The 24,433-nt window shown below is 33.3% G+C and overlaps 1 protein-coding gene across 2 annotated transcripts in view; it reads left to right on the top strand.

Annotated features, from left to right (window-relative positions):
• The window catches only part of TMEM245 (transmembrane protein 245), a 94,287-nt gene that overhangs the window by 22,480 nt on the left and 47,374 nt on the right, over nt 1–24,433 (top strand). The window contains exons 4-11 of one of the 2 annotated variants that reach the window (XM_031945554.1): nt 746–865; nt 3,784–4,002; nt 4,945–5,114; nt 7,106–7,129; nt 13,219–13,323; nt 14,256–14,338; nt 16,361–16,451; nt 23,977–24,075. In XM_031945554.1, coding sequence (XP_031801414.1) covers nt 746–865; nt 3,784–4,002; nt 4,945–5,114; nt 7,106–7,129; nt 13,219–13,323; nt 14,256–14,338; nt 16,361–16,451; nt 23,977–24,075 — 911 coding nt within the window. The remainder of the gene's footprint in view (nt 1–745; nt 866–3,783; nt 4,003–4,944; nt 5,115–7,105; nt 7,130–13,218; nt 13,324–14,255; nt 14,339–16,360; nt 16,452–23,976; nt 24,076–24,433) is intronic. The other variant, XM_031945555.1, reaches the window with a different exon arrangement.

The raw sequence follows: 24,433 nt of genomic DNA, 5'->3' as shown, positions 1-24,433 counted from the left end.
TAGGAATGTGTCTTGGATCACTGACTAAAAAAAATTTAGCAAAGTTTTTTGATATTATGATAAGGTTTGATTGTAATGAAATTTCACAAATATATAGTGGTACTAATAGCAATGTGGAATACAACTAATAGCAATGTGGAATACAACTAATAAATCTTATGGAATGAATGAAGCAGAGGGAGCAGGAATGGGATAAATGCCAAGAAAAAAGCACAGTAAAAATTTTTAACATTGGGACAAATTAGGAAACACTGTGACAAAATGGGACCTGGAGCAGGAGAATGGCTTCTCTTTCTATCTCTGATCTATTGATTGGTTTCCTTTATGACTTTATCATCATTTAAGTGCAAAATTTCTGTGGGATTGGGTTTATATTTTGATGCCTTCTGGTTTCTGGCCTTGTGGCCTAAAGTAAGCCGGGCTTCTACCAGGAGGCATCAGGGCTGAAATAATGCAACTAATATCTAATAGAACAGTATGTCATTAAAACAATGCCATTTGTTAAATATCTTAGTGTGCAGTCCACATAAATTAAAACATAGCGATATTTTATTGTATTTTCAATTGAATTTTTTAAATATATAATTTCTAGATATGTAAACTCTTAAACCTCTCTATTGGAATTTGTATGTTAATATCCATTGTTTTGGTGTAAAGTTTAATTTAAAACAGTAAGAACACATTTAAAATATTTCTAATTTGAAACAACCTTTCCTTTTTTTCAAGCAATGTATTTATTTTATAGGAACAGAATTACCTGGTCAGGTGATTTCTATTGCTGCTTCTACATTGGCCACATTTGCCATATCCATTACAGGATACGAACCAGGTCAGGAAGAACATAATTCAGCCCAGCAACCCACAGGTGATTGAATTGTGTAAGAATACAACATAAACTTATAACATCTTGTGATCATGTGTATGGAATTTATAAACTATCTTGACTTTTCTTCTTATTTTTCCATTTAAAATTTTTTTTTTCTTAGTCGTAATCTTAATGGATGGATAGATGAATATTTGCATATCCATTCTTTTGTTCCATATCTACATTCTTATCTAGTCACCCCCTCCCCTCCTCTTTTATGGCTTCTTTTCCTTTTTTTCTCTTTTTCTTCATTTTTGCTCTTTTCCTTTTTTATTTTGTCTTGTTAAAAAAAGTTTAATAGATAAATTCTGAAATTTTCTTTGCTATCTTTTCTTTCTGTCTCAGAGATTTTTCCCTCTCATCTGTCTTTTTTTCTATTGTTTTGTAATTGCCCATTTCCTTGGATTCTCTCTACTCCCCCCCCCCCCCCTTTTTTAACTCCTTTTTATCTGTTCACTCTTGATTTTTTCCATCATTTTCCCCTCCCTTCCATCACCCATATCCCATTATCTGCTATGGATGTCTTCTCTTTACCTATCTTTCTTTTAGAGTGGGGAAGGGGATTTTACTGTTGATACTTCTGTGAAGCCAGTGATTCTGTTGATTCTTAATTACAGCGAGTTTCCCTAATGGTTCACTTAGAGCTTTGGCAACATCATAATTTCTGCTTCCTGGGCTTAGACAGATATGTGCTGGTTCCTTTATCCAGAACTCTGTTGATATTTCTACTTGTGTTTTTCTCTGTAGACTAGACCTAAGTACTTATGAGGGAGAATTAGAGTTTTGAGGCATTTGGGAGCCGATTATAGCCTTCAGAGCACTAGCAGAAGGGCTATACAGGGCCAGACAACTCTGACCCCAAAGCCTACACAGCGGCCTCCATGGCTATAGAAAGAAGGGTCCATTATCATTAAAAAACATAGAATATAAAAAGAGAGTAACTCAGGTGATCAGAATAGTGGTTGATCCTTTGAAGAGGACGAAAATGACATCACTTTGTAGAGTCAAGTTACAGAGTGTCCAGCTCTGACTTTTCAGACAATATGAGCTTGGAATCAGACAATATGAGCATTTGGGGTGGATTCTTTAAATTTGCACATTTCAGAGTTTCTTCTGAGGACCCTTCCCTTCTCTGTGGAGGACAACACCTTCTTTAATGAAGGCACGCCATGTTGGGTGTCCTGTGCCAGGGTTTCCCATGTTCTAAAGTTCTTAAGAGAGACCTAGAAGTATCTTTGTACTGCTTCTTCTGATCACTATTTGATCACTTGCCCTGTGTGAATTTTCCATAAAATTGTATTTTTGGCAAAGCTAAATTTGGCATTTGAACAATGGGGCCAGTCCAGTGCTCTCCACAGTAGAGTTGGAATGTTGGCAGTTTAGTTTGAGAAAGGATCTCAATTTTTGGCATCTTATCTTGCCGGGTCATCTTCAGAATCTCCCTAAGACCGTTCAAATGAATACTGTATCCCATAGGAATATTAAATCTTTTCATGTCTTTACATATGGAGTCTCCAACATCTGAAAATAATTGACTCCTCCATTTGTTATTACTTTCTCCCTTTTATAATATCTTTATACCTACTTATATGCATATACATTATATGTTTCCCTACTCTCGAGTAAAGTTGAAGCTCCATGAGGATAGAAATTATTGCCATTTCATTTTTTATTCTCAGTAACACAAAGCTTTGCATAAAGTAGGGTTGGAGTAAAAAGAAAAAAAAAATCTGGATTTTGAGTAAAAAAATTCAAATTTCTAAGTAGTTTAAGTTGCATAAAGTAGGGTTGGAGTAAAAAGAAAAAAAAATCTGGACTTTGAGTAAAAAAATTCAAATTTCTAAGTAGTTTAAGTGTAAAGATGGTAAAAATATTGTTACAAGTGAAAGTATTACAAACATCCTTCTATCCAAAAAGATTTTCCCTAACCAGACATTCAAATAAGGCATGGTTTTATTCTATGATCTGAAAATTAATTAAGCTTTTTTATAATTTAATGCTGATTTTAAAAAATTAATTATATTTCACTCTTTGTCCTAAGGGATATGACAGGTATTAAATTTAAGAAAACTTTTAATAATTTTATATTAAATTTTTATGGTCCTTTATCTCTTAAAAATAATTAGTTAAAATTAAGTTTAAGAAAAAAACCTATATAATGTTATATGGGAAACTGTGAGATCTTTAGGGATTCCATTTATATTGGAGGCAGATTTGTCAAAAGTTCATAGTCCTGATTAGTACTTCAGCCAAACATTCTTATCACTATGGTTTGGAAGATAAGACTTAACAACAGGATTACAATATATTCTACTTAGAAATTCATATGTTCTAAAGAAATGAATAAGCCACTTGAAAATTTATATGTGATAAATTGACATTTTTAACCATTAATAAATGTTTTATAAGTATAGTAATTTGTTTACTTTAACTAAAATCACAGAATGATAGAACCTTAGAAATAATTTTGGCCACCCTTTTTATTTTACTAATGAAGAGATTGAAACCCAGGAAAATTGTGAAATTTGCTTAAAGTTTCATTGTTAGTGGCATAAACAGATCTAAATGCCAGATTATCTGATGTTAAGCAATATTACTACCACTATACAGAAATATTTGTTAATTGATATTCTTAGTCTTTTTGTTTGACAGAAGACAAAACAGAACATATCAAGTAAAGATAAGGCCAAATATTAAAAGCTTGGTGTTTATAAATGCTAATACTATGCTAGTCTACTACACCTAATAGAAATTTATGTTTTATGATTTGTATAGCATAATACCAGAATTCTTTTATTTTATTATTTGAATAACATGTATATATGTTTTCAAAACGTAAAAGTGGAATAGGTTGACCAGTTGCCCATAATGGAATTTAGTCAAAATTAATCAAGTATATGATTTTGTTCCATTTATAGAAATCTCAAATGATGGAGAGCCTACCGGTCCGGTTTCATCTTCTTCTTCTGCATCCTCCCCATCTCCTACTATGAACAGACAAAGAGCTGAGATGGGAACATTTCTTAGAAAGAAAAAAACCAGTGATGTCTACTTTGTCACCCTTGTATGGGCTATCATTATAGTTCAGATATGGTTAAATTTGTGGATTGTCCAATTACTTCCTGTGCCTGTTGCAGGTCATTATATAGTTTATTGCTCTATTTTTCAGTGTACAGGATGTTAGGAATCATAAAGAAGCCTGATTATTTATGCTTATGTACAACATGATATCATGCATAAGGAAGAGGAAAATGAACAAATAACCTACACACTATATCAGTAAAAATTGTGTCTATATAAGTCTGATTTTTAGAAAACATCTTTATATATGTAAACAAAGGTTATCCACTACATGATTTGTATTAATTGCTGCCAAAATTATCTGATTGCTAAGATTCCTATTTCTATTGGTAGACTGCATTTCTTATAAATGGCCAAAAATTACTGATATGATTTCACAGAATAAAAGTGCTATCACTTTAGATTCATAAGATTTTTATAATGGGAAAATAGAATTTAAGTTGGAAAGAATTTTTGAGGTCACCAGAAACGCTTTATTATACATGGTTCCATAGTTAAATTCCAGTATTTTATGGGCAGGTGGTGCAGTGGATAGGACACCATCCCTGAAATCAGGAGGACCTCAGTTCCAGTGTGGCTTCAGACACTTAACACTTCCTAGCTCTGTGACCCTGGGCAAGTCACTTTAACCCCAATTGCCTCAGCAAAAAAAAAAAAAAAAAAAAAAAAATTCCAGTACTCTGTTACAATGAGGCTCTAGTGTCATTAATCTATTCTTAGACTAATGTTCTTAAATGTATATAATAAAATACAAAGGATTAGGAGGGAAACCAATTATATTGAAATATAATCACAATTTAAAAAACAAATTCATAGATTTCACCTTTAGAGTCTCTGATCTAGGGTAGTTCTAAAGACATTATAGAAATCTATAAAATGATTTTAGTGGATTCTATTAAGTACACAAATGTAGTCATTTATTTTTCCAGTAATCTCTAGAATAAAAGTTGAGTAAAGTTTTTTTAATCTTCTTTATTTTTTTTTTTAATTGATTACAGTCTGGATACTCAAAAAACTTATTATACACTTTGGAGTTGTCAACTTCTTAAAGAAACGTTGCTATGGTTGGTGGCAAATTCTGGAAAAGTTTTTGAAGGAACGGCAAGAAGCTCTCACACCATGGCCCATTATAGGGCTTGGAAAGTTCATGTTAAAAGTTGATAGTAAGGTATGATATTTCAAGTGTGGGGTGTGTTTATTATAGTATCATTGTTTTTTAAAGACATTTCAAATAACAGATAAAATATCTTACTAGATATTACTAGATGTTACTAGAAAGACAATTTCAAAAGTATTGTTAAATGAGTTCAATGTTGAATCAATGCTTTCTTTCTTGTAGTCATTGATTTTACATTTAATTTCTCCTAGGATATATTGAGCATCTCCTTTACAAGGGAATAGCAAAACCAAGATCGAGTTATGATATGAATGTTTAATGTCAGTAATTACAGATTAATGTGACTTCTTGAGAAGTATCTTATATCAGTCACAAGCCAGAAAAGGCCTATTTTAATTTTCTTTCCTGCAAAAGTTCAGTCTTGTTTCTGTGATAAATTCCTAATATCTTTTCTCTAAAGCCCAGAAATAGACATAGGATTCATTTTTAAAGGTCCATGTTGCACCTTTTAAGGAGATTTAATTTTATGTTAAGTGTAATGGAAAGAGCGTGGGAATTGGAGTCAGAAGACTTGTCCTGTTTACCTCCTTCTACTCCGTGACACTGAAAAGATTCTTGATTCATATTCCTAGCTGAAAGATAATCTCATCCTATTCCCTAATTATTTTTCACTTTCAAACACAGTAGAAGAAACAGAAGCTTAGTGCGCTGGACTTTTATTCCCAAGTAGATCATGTCACAGCTGAGACTCGCAGCCAAGTTTCCTGACTCTTAATTTTATGCTCTTAATCTTTTTGAACCTCATTTTATGCATTTGAAAATGAGAATAATAATGCTCACAACGACTTCCTGACAGACTTGTTATAAAGCTAGCATTTGTAAACAGAAAAGAAAATACTATGTTTATATCATCATCATTATTATTATCATTTATATTACTTCTTCATTTGTAACAGATTAAGAGTATATTATTGTCTTTTAAATCAAAACATATTCAGATAATTGGGAATTAACTCATCTATAAATTAAGTTTTTAATTTTCACATATATTTGTGAGTTATTTTTAATCAGGAGGAAGTCTGTCACTAAATACAGTAGAAATATATAAATTATCTGATTTAAAACAAATTTACTTAATTTTAACATTTTTCTTCATTGTTAGACACATAAGTAAACGCTTTTCATTATATGAAGTGCATGTATCCAAGATTCAAATTACTTCAGTCAACATTGAAAACGTTTAACACATTTGATTATTATACTATTCAAAATTCATTATTTACTTCACTTTTCATGAATATTCATGTAGATTTAACCTGAGGAGCTGACTCCAAATTTGAAATTATTAATACCTAGCAATATCCAGATTTCCTTCTTCACTTCTTCAGGATGTTTTTAGAAAGTTTTGTGTCATGGGTATCATAATATTTTTGATGAATTAAGTTTATATTATATCTTTTGCACATTTATTATAAAAGCATTCCTGAAATGCTTTCCTATTCCCTTATCCCTCAGCCAGTGCTATGAGAACCAAAGTAGCACTATTTAGATTCGTTTAGATTTTTTAAATGCATGAAATTATTATTCATGATACAGAACAGGTTAAAGCATATCTGTACTTGTAGAAATGCTTTAAAAACAGTATGTAATTATCAATTCATAAACTTCTTGGATTATTTTGATTTATTGCTTATAAAAATAACCTTCACAAATGTAAATCTAATCTTTGGAATTTTAATATAATTGATAAAAAGAAAAATCCTCAAATATTTCATTTATGCCTTTAAAACTATTTAATTGTACTAGCAACATTTTACTGTCAACATTCACTTAGTAGAATGTTGTAGATTTTTGGACATGAAAATATTGAATTACAAATTTCTCTACTCTTTTTTTTATTCTTTCTTAGTTTCTCTTTGTTCAGGAACAATTATATTCTTATGTTTTGGACAAATTTCTCTATCTATTCCCTTCATTGCATTCTCTAATAATCTTCTACTGTTCTTCTCTTTTCATTTCCCCTCTTCCTTCCAATCTCCAAGCTCTGGCATTGGCTTAATAAGAAGGTAAATAAATACACATATTGGTTGACTAATAATGCATTGGGTTTTTTTCCCCTAACTTGCTTTTCAAGTCTGTTTCCTTCAGAATTCCCAACTGTCAATATAATTTTTATATAAGCTATGGAAGGTCATAAAATATGAAAATTGTCATAATGTTCGTGATAATTTTTCAAAAATTAGAGATGTGATGAAATCCCCATCTCTAATGAGCTATAGAATTCTTTGTTTTGTCATGACCAGCCAGGAGCTCACTTCCATAAAATGGTTCACAAATTGGGAATACATTAAAAATATTAAACAACATTTACTGGAAAGGAAACAAGTCCTTCTGTTGATGTTATTTTTTTAAATTACATAGTTGCTTTATTAAATGCTTGCTATGTGCTGTATGCCAAGTATTGGGTGTACAAAAGACAAAAATTAAAGAGTTTCTGCCCTCAAAGAATATAGTCTATTGACAAGGCAGCAGGAACCATAGGATCATCTGTTTAGTTCCAATTGTCTTCAGAGGCTATGTAGTATAATTTCCTCATGTTAGAGTTAAGGAAACTGAGACCCAGTAAAGTCAGATGATTAGCTCAAGATCAAACAGGTAATTAGCATCAGGGACAGTTTTAATCCAGAGGCTCTAGTTACACATTTAGTAATTGTGCCCCATCTAAAATAGATTAGAAAGGAGGGTACTATTATCTGGAGGGCATCAGGAAAAGCTTCACAGAGGAGGTGATATTTCAGCTGGATTTTGAAAAGAATTAAGGAATCTGAAGGCAAGTGCATTTCAGGAATGAGGAAAGACCAGTGCAAAGGCAAAGGGACAGTTGTTTGTCTTTAGGGATTCTGCTCACTTCATTGCATCATTTCATTCAAATCTCTCCAGTTTGCTCTAAAACCATCCTTTTCATCATTTCTTTTGGTACAAATAATATCCCTCGGGAGCAGCTAGATGGTGCAGTGGATAGAGCCCCAGACCTGAAGTCAGGAAGACCTGAATTTAAATGTGGCCTCAGACACTTAATACTTCCTAGCTGTGTGACCCTGGGCAATTGCCTCAGCAAAATAAAAATAATAATTATATCTCACATGTTCATTTACCATAACCCATTGTTTACCTTTTAAAAAAAGACCTCCACAGACTTTACAGCCTCATAACTTGCTTTTTCCCTTTCCACAGTTGCTGTTGAGCCAGACTGGCCTTCTTTGTGTTCTTCCTGCAGAGGAGCTCTTTCCTTCTTTCTTTACCTTTGCATTCTCAGTCTACTCTGCCTGGAATGCCTCATTCCATCTCATAGAATCTCACTGCCTTAGAGCCAAAGCTCACACTCTCCTTTCTTGGGAGTTCCAGTCATAAGAACTGCCTCCCCCTCCCCGACTATCTTGTATTTATTCTGTGTGTATTTATGTACATGTTCCCTATTATCTCCTGGATCAAATATAAAATCCTATAGCTTAAAAAATCCTTCTTAAAGCCCTTTCCCAGCTTTCTAGTCTTCTTACACTTTACTCCTCTCCACGAATTTTGTGATCCAGTGACCCTGGCTTTCTTTGCTCACACTAGACGTCTCCCAGCTGGAAGCGTTTTTCCTGACTGTTTTCCTTGCCTGGAATTCTCTCCCTCCTCATCTCTGACTCCTGCATTCTTTCAGGTCTCAACTCAAATTCCACATTTGGCAAGAAGTCTTTTCTGATCATTCTTAATCTTACTATCTTTTATCTGTTTACATTGTATTCATGGTTGTTTTTATGTATTTCCCCTACATTCTCTTTGAGGGCAGAGACCTTTCTTTATATTCCCAGTGCTTCGCACAATGCTTGGCACATTGTAGACATTTAATAAATGTTTTCTGATTGATTAGTTACGTAGGCTAAGGAAGAATGAGGATTCACAAATGACACCAGGACTGCAAACCTGGGTCACAGGTAGGTACGACTGCATCTTTCCAAGTTATTTTTGACAGAAATAGGGAAGTTTAGAAGAGAGATCAGTTTGGTTAGATTGATGGATTCTCTTGGGGTGTGACTGGAGAGAAATAGAGATGTTTAAAACACACTGAAGTTGAGATACACGATTTGAAATGGCCAGCAGGTAGCTGGTGTTGCAGAATCTAATTTTATCCAATCCAATGCAATAACTGAGATGTAGTGTTTTAGATAAACAGCATGATTGTAATACACTTTTTGGAAATACTTTATTAGGTTCTAGGATGGACACATTACTCACTGACAGTATTCCTTTCAAATGCAAGATAAGAATATATTTAGTTAAAAAGTAAAGTAAAATGAAGATACCATGAGCACCTCAACTTCTAAAGTTTGTTTAGGTAGTAAAAATATTTAATTTATAATTTATTATGGCAAATATTGACCTATGCCTGAAATCTGCCCAAAACAGCAATCTTTGTCTTTCCCAATTTAAATAAACATTGAAGTTGCATTTTTTGTAAAAGTTGTAAGAATTCTTCTACATATTTGTATGTAATTAAATGGCATTTTTTTAAAGTATCACCTTTATAGTATAACTTGAAAAGTTGTTTCTATAATTCTAAAGCTGAGGATTTTTTTTAATTGATTTAAATTGTGTGGTTTTGAAGGGAGATCACAATTCAAATGAGTTAATTTGATTAGATTAGTTGTGACATTCTAGTCTATATCGGTAGTTATTTCTGAGTAGCTTCCAAGTTAGTCATTTTTAAAAACTATCCAAAATGACAACTCTCCCCTTTTGTGTATACTATGAAGGGTCAAAAGTCTTACCATGAAACAAATTTATAGGGCAAAATTATCCTCAGTTTGAAATATGAATAAAAATATCCAAAAGAAGTGGCAAAATGGGTTATACTTAACAAAAGCAGCATTACATTTTGAGGATAAAAATAATATTTTGTCTAGTTGGTCCTAGGTGGGACTAAATAATCTACTCATTGTATGTTTACTTTTAGCTCATATTCAACCTTTTTCCTGGTTAATTTGCCTTCCCCCAGCAGAGTTGTTTTGTTTTCCCACAATTTGTTACTTCCAATAGGATCCAAATAGAACAAAATTAAATTTGATTTTTCCAGAGTTCAAAGGACTATTTTTGTAAAACCCTTTAACATTTTATTTGGAATTAGCATCAGAAGATATGGCTACTATTTAACCACTATTTACTATTTGGTGAGTCATAGGATTGCAGACCTAGAGCTGAAAAGTTCAACTCCCTTGTTTTTTAAATGAAGAAATTGAGTCCCAGAGAGATGAAGTGATTTGCCCATTGTAGCACAAATTCTAACTCATAGAACCCAAGTCCTTAACTCCAAATCCATCTCTTTTTTTTCTCTGTAAAAATGAAGGGATAAAATGAGATTATATATAACGCTGGCACAAAGCAGGTGCTTATCTAATAAACCCTTGTTGGTGGATGTTACTTTGTTCAACATGGAAAAAATCATTACCTTTTCATCAAATTACAGATAATTTGTTCTCCTCAGGAGAAGGATCGCATTCATTTCATTGATCAGTGACTTCAAGTCTTTCAAAATTGTTGATTTTTACAATGTGGTCATTATACCATGTTTTCCTAGTTCTGCTATATCCAGTCTACATCAGTGTATGTCTTCCCAAACTTGCCATTCTTCAGCTGATGAGAGAACTCCCTTACTTTTCAGTTCTTTGCCTCCCTAAAAGAGATGATATAAATATTATTTTTGTGTCTTTTTCCAAAGATCCTTTTCATTTCTTACCTTCTATGATTCATTCTGTCCATTTTAGTTTTTATTTTTTGGATTTCTTTTGCTCATCTAGCTTGTAACATTTTCATTCTCTTCTTCCCCTTTTGGGTTTTCCCTTTCTGGGCCTTAGGTATTTATCCTGTCTCTAAGAACAGCTTATCAATCACATACTCATTAAAGAGTTTATGTACCCTGTTCTTAAGTTTTAAAATATACAAATAAATTGTTTTCTAAGTCTTAAAAACAACAGTGAATCAAATTGTTACTTTTTATTCTGCTGGCTCTTGGTTGATTTTTTTTCTAGGGGGTTGTGGCACTTCAGAGAAAAAAATTTCTTCATCCCCTATCCAAATGCTAAGTTTGGTTTAGTGGAAATTATTAAAAAATTTGAGTTTTTTTTTTTGAATTTTATAAATATGTACATTTTAAAATATCAATAATTGGGATTTATGCTGTTTATAGATCATTTACTTTCTGTTATAGATAAGCATTTATAATTCCCAATGAATTTATTTTTTTAAAAACTATTTAGAAATATCTAGCCTGTTCTCTTTAAAATAGAAAATGTCATTGCTTTATTGAATAAAGATATAGCATAAGTTCTTCAATTTCAGAATGATAAGTTTTACATAAAGTTGTTTAACTTTGTTTTTTATTAATTTCAAATTCTGGCATATCTTAAAAAGACCTTCCATATCTTAAATGTCTGTTCATTATCCTACAGTTGCTTTTGTCTTGAGTGTTTTGACAGCATGCATTGGAAATTAATCCTCATGAATTAATATCATTAGCTTTAATAAAATACGTTTAAAGATAAACTGTATTCTCTAGGATAAATCTAGTTTTGATATAGCTACTATAGCTTCAGTTATGTATAGAATTACATGGAAGAAATGGGGGAAGGTAACTTAGAAACCAGTTAGTCAATAATTTTCTAATAATTATTATTGAAATTATTTTTTACTGGTTTTCTGTTAGAATTTTTAGAAAAAAAAACTTTTCACAATACTTTTTCATCAATATTTAACTTAGGTGACATCCATATAGGCCTTGTGGGAAAATAAAATAATTTAAATATTACTAATATAATAAGTCTATAGAAAAGGGAACATTACTCTCATTACTGATGGAATCTTTTGGCTCACTTGTAAATATTAAAGCAATGTAGTATTCAGAAGTATGTAATCTTTCTCCTCAGAATGACTAGTAATAAAGGAAAAAAACTTCCATCTTCTCTGTGCACAATTATTTTGTTTTCTAAAATATTAATTATCTTTATTGGGGAAGGAAAATAGAGATTTCATTTGCAAAATTACTCAGCAAGTAAGTCTGAAGGAAATAAAATGTTATTTTTCAGCAACCACCACTTATAAAATTTTAGTTCTTAAACAACTTTTTTAGTGAAAATAAGAGACAAGATCTTGATGTATTAAAAAAAAAAATTGGTGGGATATTGGCAGAAATTTTACATGTATAAGAAGACATTGCCATATTTTCACAATCATTTAACAAATAATGTATATTTTTGTGCAAACTTCAGAAAACTGAGGTATGTTTAGCTTTTCACAATGAGTAGAAATTAAGGCGGAAATAATTAACCCAAAAGAAAAATCATTTAGTTTGTGAAAGCCTTTTTTAATAAACATTTTTCAGTCGGGTCAATAAACTAAATTCCTAGGTTTTAATAAATCAGATTTTCCTACATTTTAGTAAGTTAGTTCTTAGTTTTAATAAATCAGATCTTTAAAAAAGATGTTTCCACATTAAACTTGTTGCTTTTAATTTCTTTGTATTAATTTAAGACAACTATATTACAGGTAGTATAGATAATAATTCTGTACTCTTTGCTGGTTAGACATGATTTTAGTACTAAAAATATTCTTTAATATAATTTTCTTTAAATTAAACTTTAGTAAAACCTGGCAGTGATTTAGGTTTATTTTTTAAATGTTTGTATGAGGGTTACTCTGGAGTCAGAAGGGCCTGAGTTCAAATTCAGCTTCAGACAATTAATACTTCTTAATTGTGTGGCTCTAGGTAAGTCACTTAACCCCAATAGCTTCACAAAATTAAAAAAAAAATTAAAAATCAATAAAGTGGAAGACAGGATTTACAGGTGTTAATAAAAAGCTAAACTTAGAAATTAAATGTACCAAATTTTACTTGGCAGATTTTTTTGTGAATGTTAGGAGGATTTACAACGTAAGTTCTGTGGTGTACATTTAATAATTTCATTTGTAGAATTGCTTACATTTTAACATTTCTTCAAATGCCATATTTTCTATTGCCAAGAATATAGTCTGTCTTGCATTTGAATAAATAAAATTTGATAGAACATAATTTTGTGAATCCTGTTTTATATCCTTTTTTTTCTTTTTTTTCCCACAGATGATCATATGGTTGGAGAAAATGCTAGATAAAATAATCAGCATTTTCATCATATTTTTGCTAGTAATAGGGACCCTTCTTCTGGCTCTACTCCTTACAGCAAAGGTATCGTACTTAAAATTTTATTTGGAATTAGCATCAGAAGATGACTCTACTATTTACAGTAACACAAATACTGCTATCAGCATATTCCTAAGTGTTACTTTAATTTGAACCAGAAAAGTAAGCAACACATAATAGTAGACACTTAGTAAATGTTTGAATTGAATTTATTTATGTATTAATTCATTAAATACTTTTATTATTATCACATTTAAAACAGCTTTTAAATGCTTTCTGACTTTTCTTATACAACTTTGGTTGCTTTCTGTTTCCTGCTGTCTTTATTCAGATCTAGATTCATGGGACCAGAGTTGGCTGTAATCTAACTTTTTTCCTTGCTGATCCTCACAAAGTGCACCCACAAACTTCTGCATTATGTCTCTCCCTTCCTATTGGCAGATTTAAGAGGACCCTAAGATTAGGGGACTGGTGCCGCCATGTCCATCTTCTTTATTGCTCTCATTGGGTTGCACATGGCATATGAATCCTTATCTCAGCCCTTTAAAAGGAGAAATTTACTAGGTTGCAGCTCACATTTAGGAAATATCATTAATGACTATGCACATTAACAGAGTTCTCTCTCCTTACCTCTGCCAGCAGCATGACTAAACAATGACATATTAAAGAGAAATCTAAATTTCCTTTACTTTAGAAGTAGAAAGCTTCTCTGAAATTTAAGTCTTGCAGAGCTGCCAAGGCACTGAGATATTAAATGACTTTCCAGTGCTATCCCACCCAACTGTGTCAGAAGCAGAATTTGAGTTGGGGTTTTCCAGACATCAAAATTAGCCCTCTGTCTCATTTCACATTGCCTTTTATTTGTTGAATGGTTGATACAAGCTCAATTCTAAGTTGAAACGTTTTTTGCTAGTAGTTGTTCATTTAAAAAAGTTTAACATTATTTGCTTTTCATTCAGTCTTTCCTTCTAACTTAGGTGCATCAAGAGAGTGTACATATGATTCAAGTCACAAGCAACTTAATCAATGAGACTGTTGCCAACCACCCTGAATGGGCGAAGTAAGGCCACTTCCTGAAGTCTGAGGTTTGACCAGAGTAGTAGGAATGGTGAATGAGGTTCGGCATTCCTCCCTTGATAAGAAGACTTTTTAAAAAATGGAGTAGAATAGGCTCTGCTTTATGTAGAAATGCTAATTTAATTATAAAAATTGCTTTCTCCCAGATATTAAAGACCTTGGAAATCTTCACTTCCTGTGTAAGAAGTGATCCATTCTAAAGCTAGTAGTTATTGAAGACCTCTCTACATGTTTTCACTTTGACCATAAGGGACCAAGACAGGTCCTAGGCTTGAGATTTCGCCTCTTTTTACTAAGGCAGGGAACATCCTGTCTGCAGCTTCATGCTTAGAGCCTAGAGCACTTTGAGGTTTTATGATTTGCCCAGTGGCCTATGAAGATAGTACATATCAAAAGGTAGAACTAAAATTCAGGTATTCTTCACACCGAAGCTGGCCTTCCATCCACCTCTGACCTAGAACAAATCTAAGACTGTAGGATGCAGAACTCATGCCAGAATGTACTAAGAGAGAGGGTTTTCTCATTTGAAGTTCCCAATGCCAATGAAATCACAGGTCCAGCCCTTCCTCATCCCTGGCCTCTCACAAAACAAAAACACAGAACTCCAGGTTAATGCGGTCACTTTGTTGCAAGATTCCTGTCATTTATTATTGGAATTAAATCTCCTTAGATGCTCCTGTCTCTGTTTTCTCCTCTCCCAGTTCTTTTAATGTCCTCTTATTCAAAAGAATAAAAACATGTCTTCTAACATCTGCCCCAAATATCTACAGAAAGAGCCACCAATTAAAAAACTAAAAAGGCACAGGGATGGCATTTTTCTAACATATTTTTGAGTGTGAATACTTATCAATTAATTTAGGGTAATTGTAATGATTTGATATCATAGTCAAGGATATATTTTAAAAGATTTTATTTTGTTTAAAAAATTATTTGAGAGAATAAAAAATGCTTACCAGTTTATGGATACCTTATCTTCATTTTAAAAAGATTTCATAATCCAAAATTTTCTTTTTTAAAAAATAAAAGCTAGCTTTATATAGCCTCTAACATGTGCCTAGATACCATGCTCTCTCTACAAATATTATCTCATTTGATCTTTACAACAATCATAGGAAATAGGTAACCATTATTATTCCTTATAGTTGAGAAAATGGAGGCAAACAGATTAAATGAAGTATTTGCCCAAGGTCACAAGACTGGTATCTAAGGTAGATTTAAACTCAAGGTGCCCAATTCCCAGTCTAGCACTCTATCCACTGTGCCATCTTGTTGTTGCTAAAGAAAAAGAGGGAAAAGTCGATATTTTATTTTATTTCTCTCCCCCATACAATTATTATTCAAAATAAATTCTCTGGCAGAATTTATATCTCCCTAATCTGTCTCAATAAATAAAACTAAACAAGTCTAAATGACCTTAGAACAATCTAAAGACAACTAAGGTAGAAATTCTTGGAGAGAGAAAAATAAATCTTGGAGTGCAGAACACCCCTATAAAGAATTTAGGCCAAATCTACGAGATAGGTTTAGAAGAGATAAAGCTTACACCCAGCGAAAGAACTCTGAGAGATGACTAAGAACTATTACATAGAATTCCCAATTCCTATATTTTTGTCCGCCTGCATTTTTGATTTCCTTCACAGGCTAATTGTACATTATTTCAGAGTCTGATTCTTTTTGTACAGCAAAATAACTGTTTGGACTGTATACTAATTTTGTATTTAATTTATACTTAAACATATTTAATATGTATTGGTCAACCTGCCATCTGGGGAAGTGGGTGGGAGGGAAGGAAGGGAAAAATTGGAACAAAAGGTTTGGCAGTTGTCAATGCCCATGCATATAACTTGTAAATCAAAAGCTATAATTAAAAAAAGAAGAAGAGATAAAGCTTCATTCTCATCCCTTAGGTAGTTTACATGTGTACATTCATGATTCTGTGATAATTATCTGACATTTATTTAAAATATTCTTTAATCTGTGTCTTTTTTTTTTTTTTAAATATCAGTTGGCTTCCTGAAGCTCAGGTAGTTCAAAGAGCTCTCAATTCTGCAGCTAATAACGTCTATCAGTACGGACGAGAATGGATAACACATAAGGTAGGGTTGGAAAGATATCTTTTTTTTTTCACTTTTTGTTTGCCATATTTTTGGCAACTCTGCTTTATTAGCAAATAATGGAGCATACAATTTAATCAACTTCTTGGAGAGAATAGAGAACAACTCTTGAAATAAAAGTTTCAGTGTTATTGATCATTGTTTAATATTAATTTACTTAAAATGATATTTTAATGCCTTGATTTGGCTTTTGGTAGAACATGGCATGATGATACTTAATGATTTTTGCTCTCATGTCTATTAGATCATTAAGTACCATCATGTCACGTGCCCCTTGAAGCTTACTTTACTTCCCCATGTAGACCAGAAATGGAAATAAGTGAAAATCCTGAAATCACACTTATTCAGTAAGCACCTGAAGTGCCTATAACAAAAACTACCAAAAAGCGAAATATAAATCAACAAAGAAACAAAAAATAAGTATTTTAAGATGTTATGTTTGGAAAGCTGAAATGAAACAGAAGCCATTGTATAAAGCAAAAAAAAAAAACCTTTTAAAAGATTGTTTCAAATGAAAAAAAAATAATCACCCAGAAGAATTTGTTATCAAGCATTTCATTTGACAGTAGAAATACAAAGAATGTCTGCTATCTTTGATCTCTTGGTGTTTATAGTACAGTTGTATATAATAAATGGTCCAGATGAAAATGATACAGATTTCACATAAAGAGGGGGAAGGAACTGACCTGTTGAGCAAAAAGTTCATGGAAACAATCCTAGAACTGATCGAGGTCTTGAAGAAAGGATAGGACCTACACAGAGACCAAAGGTATTTGGCATTTCAGACTCTGGACAAGTATGAGCCAAGGAAGCTTGTGCTCCTGTGGATGAACTCGGTTTGAGTAGATGGTTCATCTCAGGGACTAACAATGGCCAAGAATACAGAGGTAGGCAATGCTTAGCTTGTCTTCTTTGCCAAAGTAAGAAGTATGAATTTTATTCTAAATAGTAAAAAAGTAAACCTGCCCAAGAAACAAAAGCTGCTTAAAAAGAAATGGGATTGAAAAACTTTTAAGGTGGAAGAAAGAAAATGCACCTTTTCAAAAATCTTTCTACGAACATGTTTGTAACTATTCAGTGCCAGGCCCTGCATACAGATATTCAGAGTGGTGGTTGTTTTCAGTCGTGTCTGACTCTTCACTTCCCATTTGATATTTTCTTGACAAAGATACTTGAATGGTTTGCCTTTTCCTTCTCCAGCTCATTTTACAGATGAGGAAACTGAAACAAACAGGATTAAGTGACTTACCCTGGATCAGACAGCTAGTAAGTGTCTGAGGCCAGATTTGAACCCAAGAAGTGAGTCTTTCTGACTCCATGCCTTTTTCTACTGTCATTCAGGTGCTTCTAGGTGCTTAGGGTACAAATAAAGAAATAAGACAGTCCCTGCCTCAAAAGAGCCAGATACAAGCATATGAGGAATCTCAATGTCGCATTGTATAGAATGCTATATTTGGAGTCATAAAGACTTGAATCCTTAAACTCAACTAGTTGTATGACTATGGGCAAGTCACTTAATGTCCTTCAGTCTCAGTTTCTTAATTGGTAAAAGGGAAACAATAACAGCACCTATCTTCCAGAATTGTTGAGAAGATAAAATGAGATCTTTGTAAAGTACTTGACTAACCATAAATGGATTTGAACTCAAGGATACTTGATAGAGGCCCAACACTTTATGCACCATGCTATTTTCTTGTCTCTTTAAAAAAAAAAAAGTTTTATATTACTTTTGCACAAAAGTTATTATTTTAGATGACTCCTCTGGCAGAACTGACATTTCCCTGCTGTGTCACAGTAACTAAAATTAAACAAGTCTAGATGATTCTAGAGAAATCTAAAATAATTAAGAGGAGGATTTTCGGAGAGTAAATTGGTGGTAGTTGTTCATGCTGGAAGAGGACCAAAATGGCATTGTTATGTTGGAGTCAAGGTACAGTATGTCTGACTGGCTGATCTGATCTGCCTGAGCTCAGAATGCTCTATCCCAAGTTGGGTACTAGTCTATATGAACATTTGGAGTGGAAATGTCTTTTAATTTGTGCATCTTATGCTTCTTTTGAGCCATTGCAGTTTTGCTGTGCTCATAGAGCATAGCATCTTCTTAGTAAAACTTAGGCAGCAGAAAAAGGACTCCCAGTGGAAACTGAGGCCAGATCTAGGAGATAAGGTTGGAATGGACAAACTCCATTTCTTCCACTGTAGTAGCTTATATGTGGATCTCTTGAAAGATATGGCACAAATGCCAAGTGTTGAAAGGAAGTTCCAAAATGAGAGAGAGAGAGAATATGAATTGAAGAACTCATAGCACTTGATAACTTTAGATATGTAGGGTGAAGAGAGAAAGACGTCAAAGGTAATCCTCAGGTTGTGATGTTAGGAGAATGAGCCCAGCAAAGAGAAGAATGAATGGTGACAGAGGGATGCCACAGAATCCGAGGAAGGGACAGATCATGGCACCAATTGCCGTAGACATGAAAAGGGGAAAGGCCAAGAAATGGCCATAGTATTGCATAATAAAATGAGTTCTTGGGTGAGAGAGTATAAAGTACATGGTGAGGAAAGAAATCCAATTTCAAGGAGTTGAAAAACAAATTGGAGCTGAGAAAGTGGGGGCTATGAGTGTAAAAAAAAAAAAAAAAACAAATCTAATAGGAAGGTTTGAGTTAGCCCAGTTTGTCAAAAAATATAAAAACTGGCTGGTTTTTATAAGACTGAATACTTGGGTATCATTTTATAGGTGATGAAATAGGCTCAGAGAGATGGCATGATTTGCCCAAAGTAACAAATGGCAGAGCTGTGACTCAAACTAGGATCCTGTGGCCCAGATCCCACTGCTTTTTCCACTATATATATCATCTTGCTTCCCTAATCTTTGGGCATGAGTAAAGATGGGAACATAAGACTAGGGGGCACAAGGACAAAGAGCTGGCAATGACTTCTCTGTGGCAGTATGTGATGGGAATCATAGCCTGTCATGTCAGTCACTACATTGACCTCACGTGTGAGGTACAGTGTTGGAGAGGTTGTTGTCGGGAGTACAATCGCTTTTAGCTTTGTTTGCTGACAATTTCATTGCTTAGATTGAAAGTAGCATTTAATTTTGATTAAAGAACTGATAGATGGAATAGAGGTGGCATGAAGGTCAGGAGAAAAGTGGCCTTCTCCATAGAGTTTGAGTGATCAAAGAGGAGAAAACCAGTCACATTTTAAAATATTGTGAGTTGCAGAAAGTTAAAGGAAGAGATCAGTGCTGATGAAAGCTCTCAAAAATGAAATTCTAATAATATCTCACAAATTATCTCTGAGGCAAAAAGAAGGGGGAACAATTCAAAAAGGTAATTTTGGCTTGGAGAACATGATAGGAAAAGTGGTCAAGAATTCAATTTATTCCAGAGGAAAAGAAACTCACATGACTGAAAAGATGCAGTCTAATAATAATAATCACTAGCATATTTTACAAGCTTACAAAGTACTTTAATATGTCTTCTCATTTGATCCTTACAACAACCTTGTGAAATAAATGCTTTCATCATCATCATTATTACTATCCCCTTTTTATGTAACTAGAAATTTTATTTATTTTTTTTAAGCTTTTTATTTTCAAAACACACTTCTCTCCTTACCTACAGCCTCACATTTCCAGCTGCCTAGTAGACATCTCCCATAGGATGCCCCATGGCCATATCAATTTCATCATATCCAAAACTGTCCTCATTATCTTGCTCTCAAAAACCTCTTCCCCATGTCCTCCCTTCCCTGTTATTGTCCACAATGCTATCATCTTTCCAGTCATCCTGATTTACAAGCTAGGTGTCATCTTTACTTATTTCCCTTAATATTCAGTCTCTTGTCAAGTCCTGTCATTTCTATCTTCATTACATTTTTTTATGTGCCCCTTTTTAAATACTAGTCACCTTTGTGCAGGATCTTTTATAATAGTCTTCTGGTTGGTCTTCTTATCTCAAATCTCTTCTCGTTCTAAGCCATCTTCTGTTTTGCTATCAATTAGGTCTTCCTAAGATAAAGGTCTAACCCTTTCATCTCCCTATTTGGTAAAATTCTGGGGTTCCCCTTTACCTCCACAGACAAATATAAAATCTGTTTGGCTTTTAAATCCCTTATTACCTCACTTCTTTCCCTTGCAGCATTCTAATACCTTATCCTCAGTCCACATTCTCTGCAATACAGTGACCCTTGTCCCAGTGTCGTTTTGCACACTGACTTATTTTACTTATTACTCTCCCTCCCTCCTTGTCTCTGCCTCTTGGCTTCCTTCACATCTCAGCTAAAATCCAACCTTCTGTAAGAGACCTTTGCCAAGTCTTCTTAATCTTAGTTTTGTTAAGGACCTCCCTCTGAGACTGCCCCTTGTTTATCACGTATCATCTTGTTTGTACAAAGTTGCTGTCGAGTCATCTTCTCCTTCAGACTGCATACTCTGTGAAAACGGTCTTTGTTTTTGCTTTTGTTTGTATCACCAACGTGGTGCTTTGTTGGTGCCGATGAATTGTATGGAGATTAGGCAAAAGAAAATGGGGGCTGAGCTGGGTGGGGAGAATGAGGGAACATGAAGGAAGAGGCATTCTCCTCTTCCAAGATCCTCAGGGAATGGGAAATAAGGGGTAGGTATTGGCTGGTCTGGGACAGGGCTGATGCCTGATTGGGGGCCTCGGGAGATAGAGGCAGAGTGGCCAGAAAGTGCCAAATCAAAAAGGCCGACGGTGATGGCATCCCCAGGATCGCTCATTCCCTGGCTGCTGCCTCCAACTTGGCCCTCCTTCAGCCCCCCTTGTTTCTTTCCATAATAGCAGCAGCAGCTCACACCTCCCTGCAGATAAGAGGAAATCTCCAGAGATACTAATGATAGGCTTTGAAAGGAAGGAGGCCTTTCATTCCAGGCAAGTAGAACAGCCCAGAAATATTGCTGAGCCAATGGGTACTAGGGTTCCTAACTCCCCCTCTGAGGGAACATCTCACTCTTGACTCATGTTCTTGGTCCAGTTATAGTCTTGGGGGATCCAGGCCTTCAAAGAAAAAGTGAGGCTCATTATTCTTGATTCTTTATGCCCTCACTCTGCATCTCTTGAGAAAATGACTTAAAGTTTAGATCTAGCTTTTGTCAAGGATCTCCCCAAAAGAAACAATTGCGATACTTAATGCACAGTGTGGATATGTAAGACAGACTGTATTCTTGGAATTTTTTTTAAACTGTGAACTACATAAAAAAATACTAAGCACAAAAGACTCACAGGGATGAAATTTTTTTATGAAATAATAACTTATAAGCATCACTTTACTACTAAGATAACAACTAGCTTTGTGGATCTTGGCAAATCACTTGACCTCTGTCTGCCTCAGCTTCTTCACCTTCTTCCCAATATTATTGTAAAGATCAAATGAAATAATATTCATGAAGTACCTGGCACATAGGGAGTACTTAATGTTTATTCCCTTAGTAATTATTATTATTGTTACCATATAATATATATGACCAATCATTCCTGGACTTATGAGGTATTTGAATGTCCTTACACTTAGCTAGATTTAACGGTCAGAAGTTTAGGAGAAACATATATTTTCTTTTGAATGCATTAGTGGGTAGTGTTCCTTTCAGGAACCCCTTGTATTCCAGTGTATTATAATGGATGAGAATCAGGCTAATTGGACCAGTAACTTACTTAAGTTGCCTGAGATGATTATGATTACTTTAGCTAATATTAGAAGACCTAAAATGGAAAAGAGGCAGGAGCTATTGCATTACATATGGCTTTCAGCAAGATGTTTGACATTCTTTGTCAAAGTTTCTTTGTGAACAAAATGAATGATATAGGCGAGATTAGTATTTCCCAGTTACACTACAAATTTTTTTTTCCTTTAAAGTATGAACTATTTCATTCTCAGTTTCAGGCCAGTAATTCTCTGTTTAACCGGAAAAAGGAAAAACAGGATATAGAGAGGAAGAATTGTTTTTGGTTTTGTTATTAAATTTATAGATTTTGAGCGATTAAAGACACTAGATATGTCATTTTTAATTTTTTACTATTGCTTTTTTTATTGATAAAACATATGCATGGGTAATTTTTCAACATTGTCTCTTGCAATCACTTCTGTTCCGACTTTTCTCTTCTTTCCCTCCACCCCCTCCCCTAGATGGCAGGCAGTCTCATACATGTTAAACATGTTGAAATATAGATATATCATTTTTGTGAATGAGCAAAAAATTTGTCATGGACAAGGGCCAAATGATAAGTAAAAGTGTTTGGATTTATAATAGCTTGAACAGTTGTCCCACAAAATATAGAATAAACAATTATTGGTCAACTAAAGGAAGGTCTACAATATTTAGAAGTGATTTGGATGAAAATATAGAGAGCTTGGTCATCAAATTTCTGAATCATAAAAGACCAGAAACTTCTAGATTTTTTCTGGCACAGTCAAGTTTCAAATCAGGAAAAGACCTAAATAAGCAGGAATAGTGAGGCAAGATTAAATATAAGATTATAATTAGATATAAAAATGATCTTTAAAGTTACTAGTTAAGTATGTTGAATTTAGCATATTATTTTGAAATACAAACTGTACTTAATAGATTTGTGATTTCATGAACCATCTTTTTCTCTTTATGTGGAAATGTTCATATTTGGTGTTTATGATGTATAGAACAATAAAAAGCTTTTTCTAGAATTGAATATATTTAACATATTGCATTATTTGCCATCTAGGGGAAGGAGTAAGAGGAAAGGAGGGAAAAAAATTTGAAACACAAAGTTTTGCAAGGGTGAATGTTGAAAATTATCTATACATATCTTTTGAAAATAAAAAGGCTTTAAATTTTTTTTTTAAATTAAGGCTAACAAATAAATGAAATAACTGGTTGAGTTAACAGAAAATAATTTTGACATTTTATATATATAACTTGTTCCACTGGATGTTTCTTAATTTCATTTGATAGTTAACATTTGTTTATGCACAAATACTTTAGCTTTTGTTCCCAAGTAAGAATTATTTTGTGTTCAAAACAGGTAATTCAAATGCAGATATCCAAGCACCTATATCTGTAATGTCACTGAAAATGTATTATTCTTTAAGTAGATATACATAAACTTATATAGCAATTACTTTTAAACTAACAGTAATAACCATGAATATATCATAATGTAGTTATTCAAAGTGACCACAAATGACGAACACCAACACACCATGGAGCAGAATTTGTCTGTGCATAGTTAACTGGTCAATATGATTTCTTATTCTTAACTTCTTGGTTTTTAACAATGTTTCATTTATTCATTAAAATGAAGCTAACTATCCTACATATCTAATAAATTAATAGCAGTAAGCAGAATAATAAAGAAGGAAGAATGGTTCCTTAGAGTTTTGAATTTAGGGATGTTAAATTTTTACTGTTTATATGGTTTTTAGAAAATTTTGAATACCAGGGTTTGTTTGGAACATGTAAATAGATTATTGTTTTCTGAAATACTAAACCTATCTCTGTCTATTGTAGCTTCGTAAGATTTTGGGAGATAAAGTAAATAATACTGCTGTGATTGAAAAGCAAGTACTAGAACTCTGGGACAGACTGTATCACTCTTGGTTTGTAAAGGTGAGTAACTGGTGTGAGTAATTTTAAAAAGATATGGAATTTTTAAGATCCATTATAAGGAGAAAAATCCTAATAGAGTGGTCCAAAAATGAAAATTACTACTTAAAAGATAATGAATTCCACATCACTGAAAACATTCCATTCAAGTCAATATAATTATTTGCCAGGGATGTTGTAGGAGGTATTCATTTTTCAAATAGCATCTGGAGAGATAATCTCTTAAGATTTCTTCTAATTTCATTTTTTGCCTTTCTGACCTTTAAGATCTTATGTCAATTATAAATCACTTTATAAATTTCTGCTGACATATGGGGATAACTGGTTTAATTAATAAGTTAATTTTTTCATTTATTGAGTA

The sequence above is a fragment of the Sarcophilus harrisii genome, chromosome 1, assembly GCF_902635505.1.
Source record: "Sarcophilus harrisii chromosome 1, mSarHar1.11, whole genome shotgun sequence".
NCBI lineage: Eukaryota > Metazoa > Chordata > Mammalia > Dasyuromorphia > Dasyuridae > Sarcophilus > Sarcophilus harrisii.
This window is presented reverse-complemented; position numbering and strand designations above follow the sequence as displayed.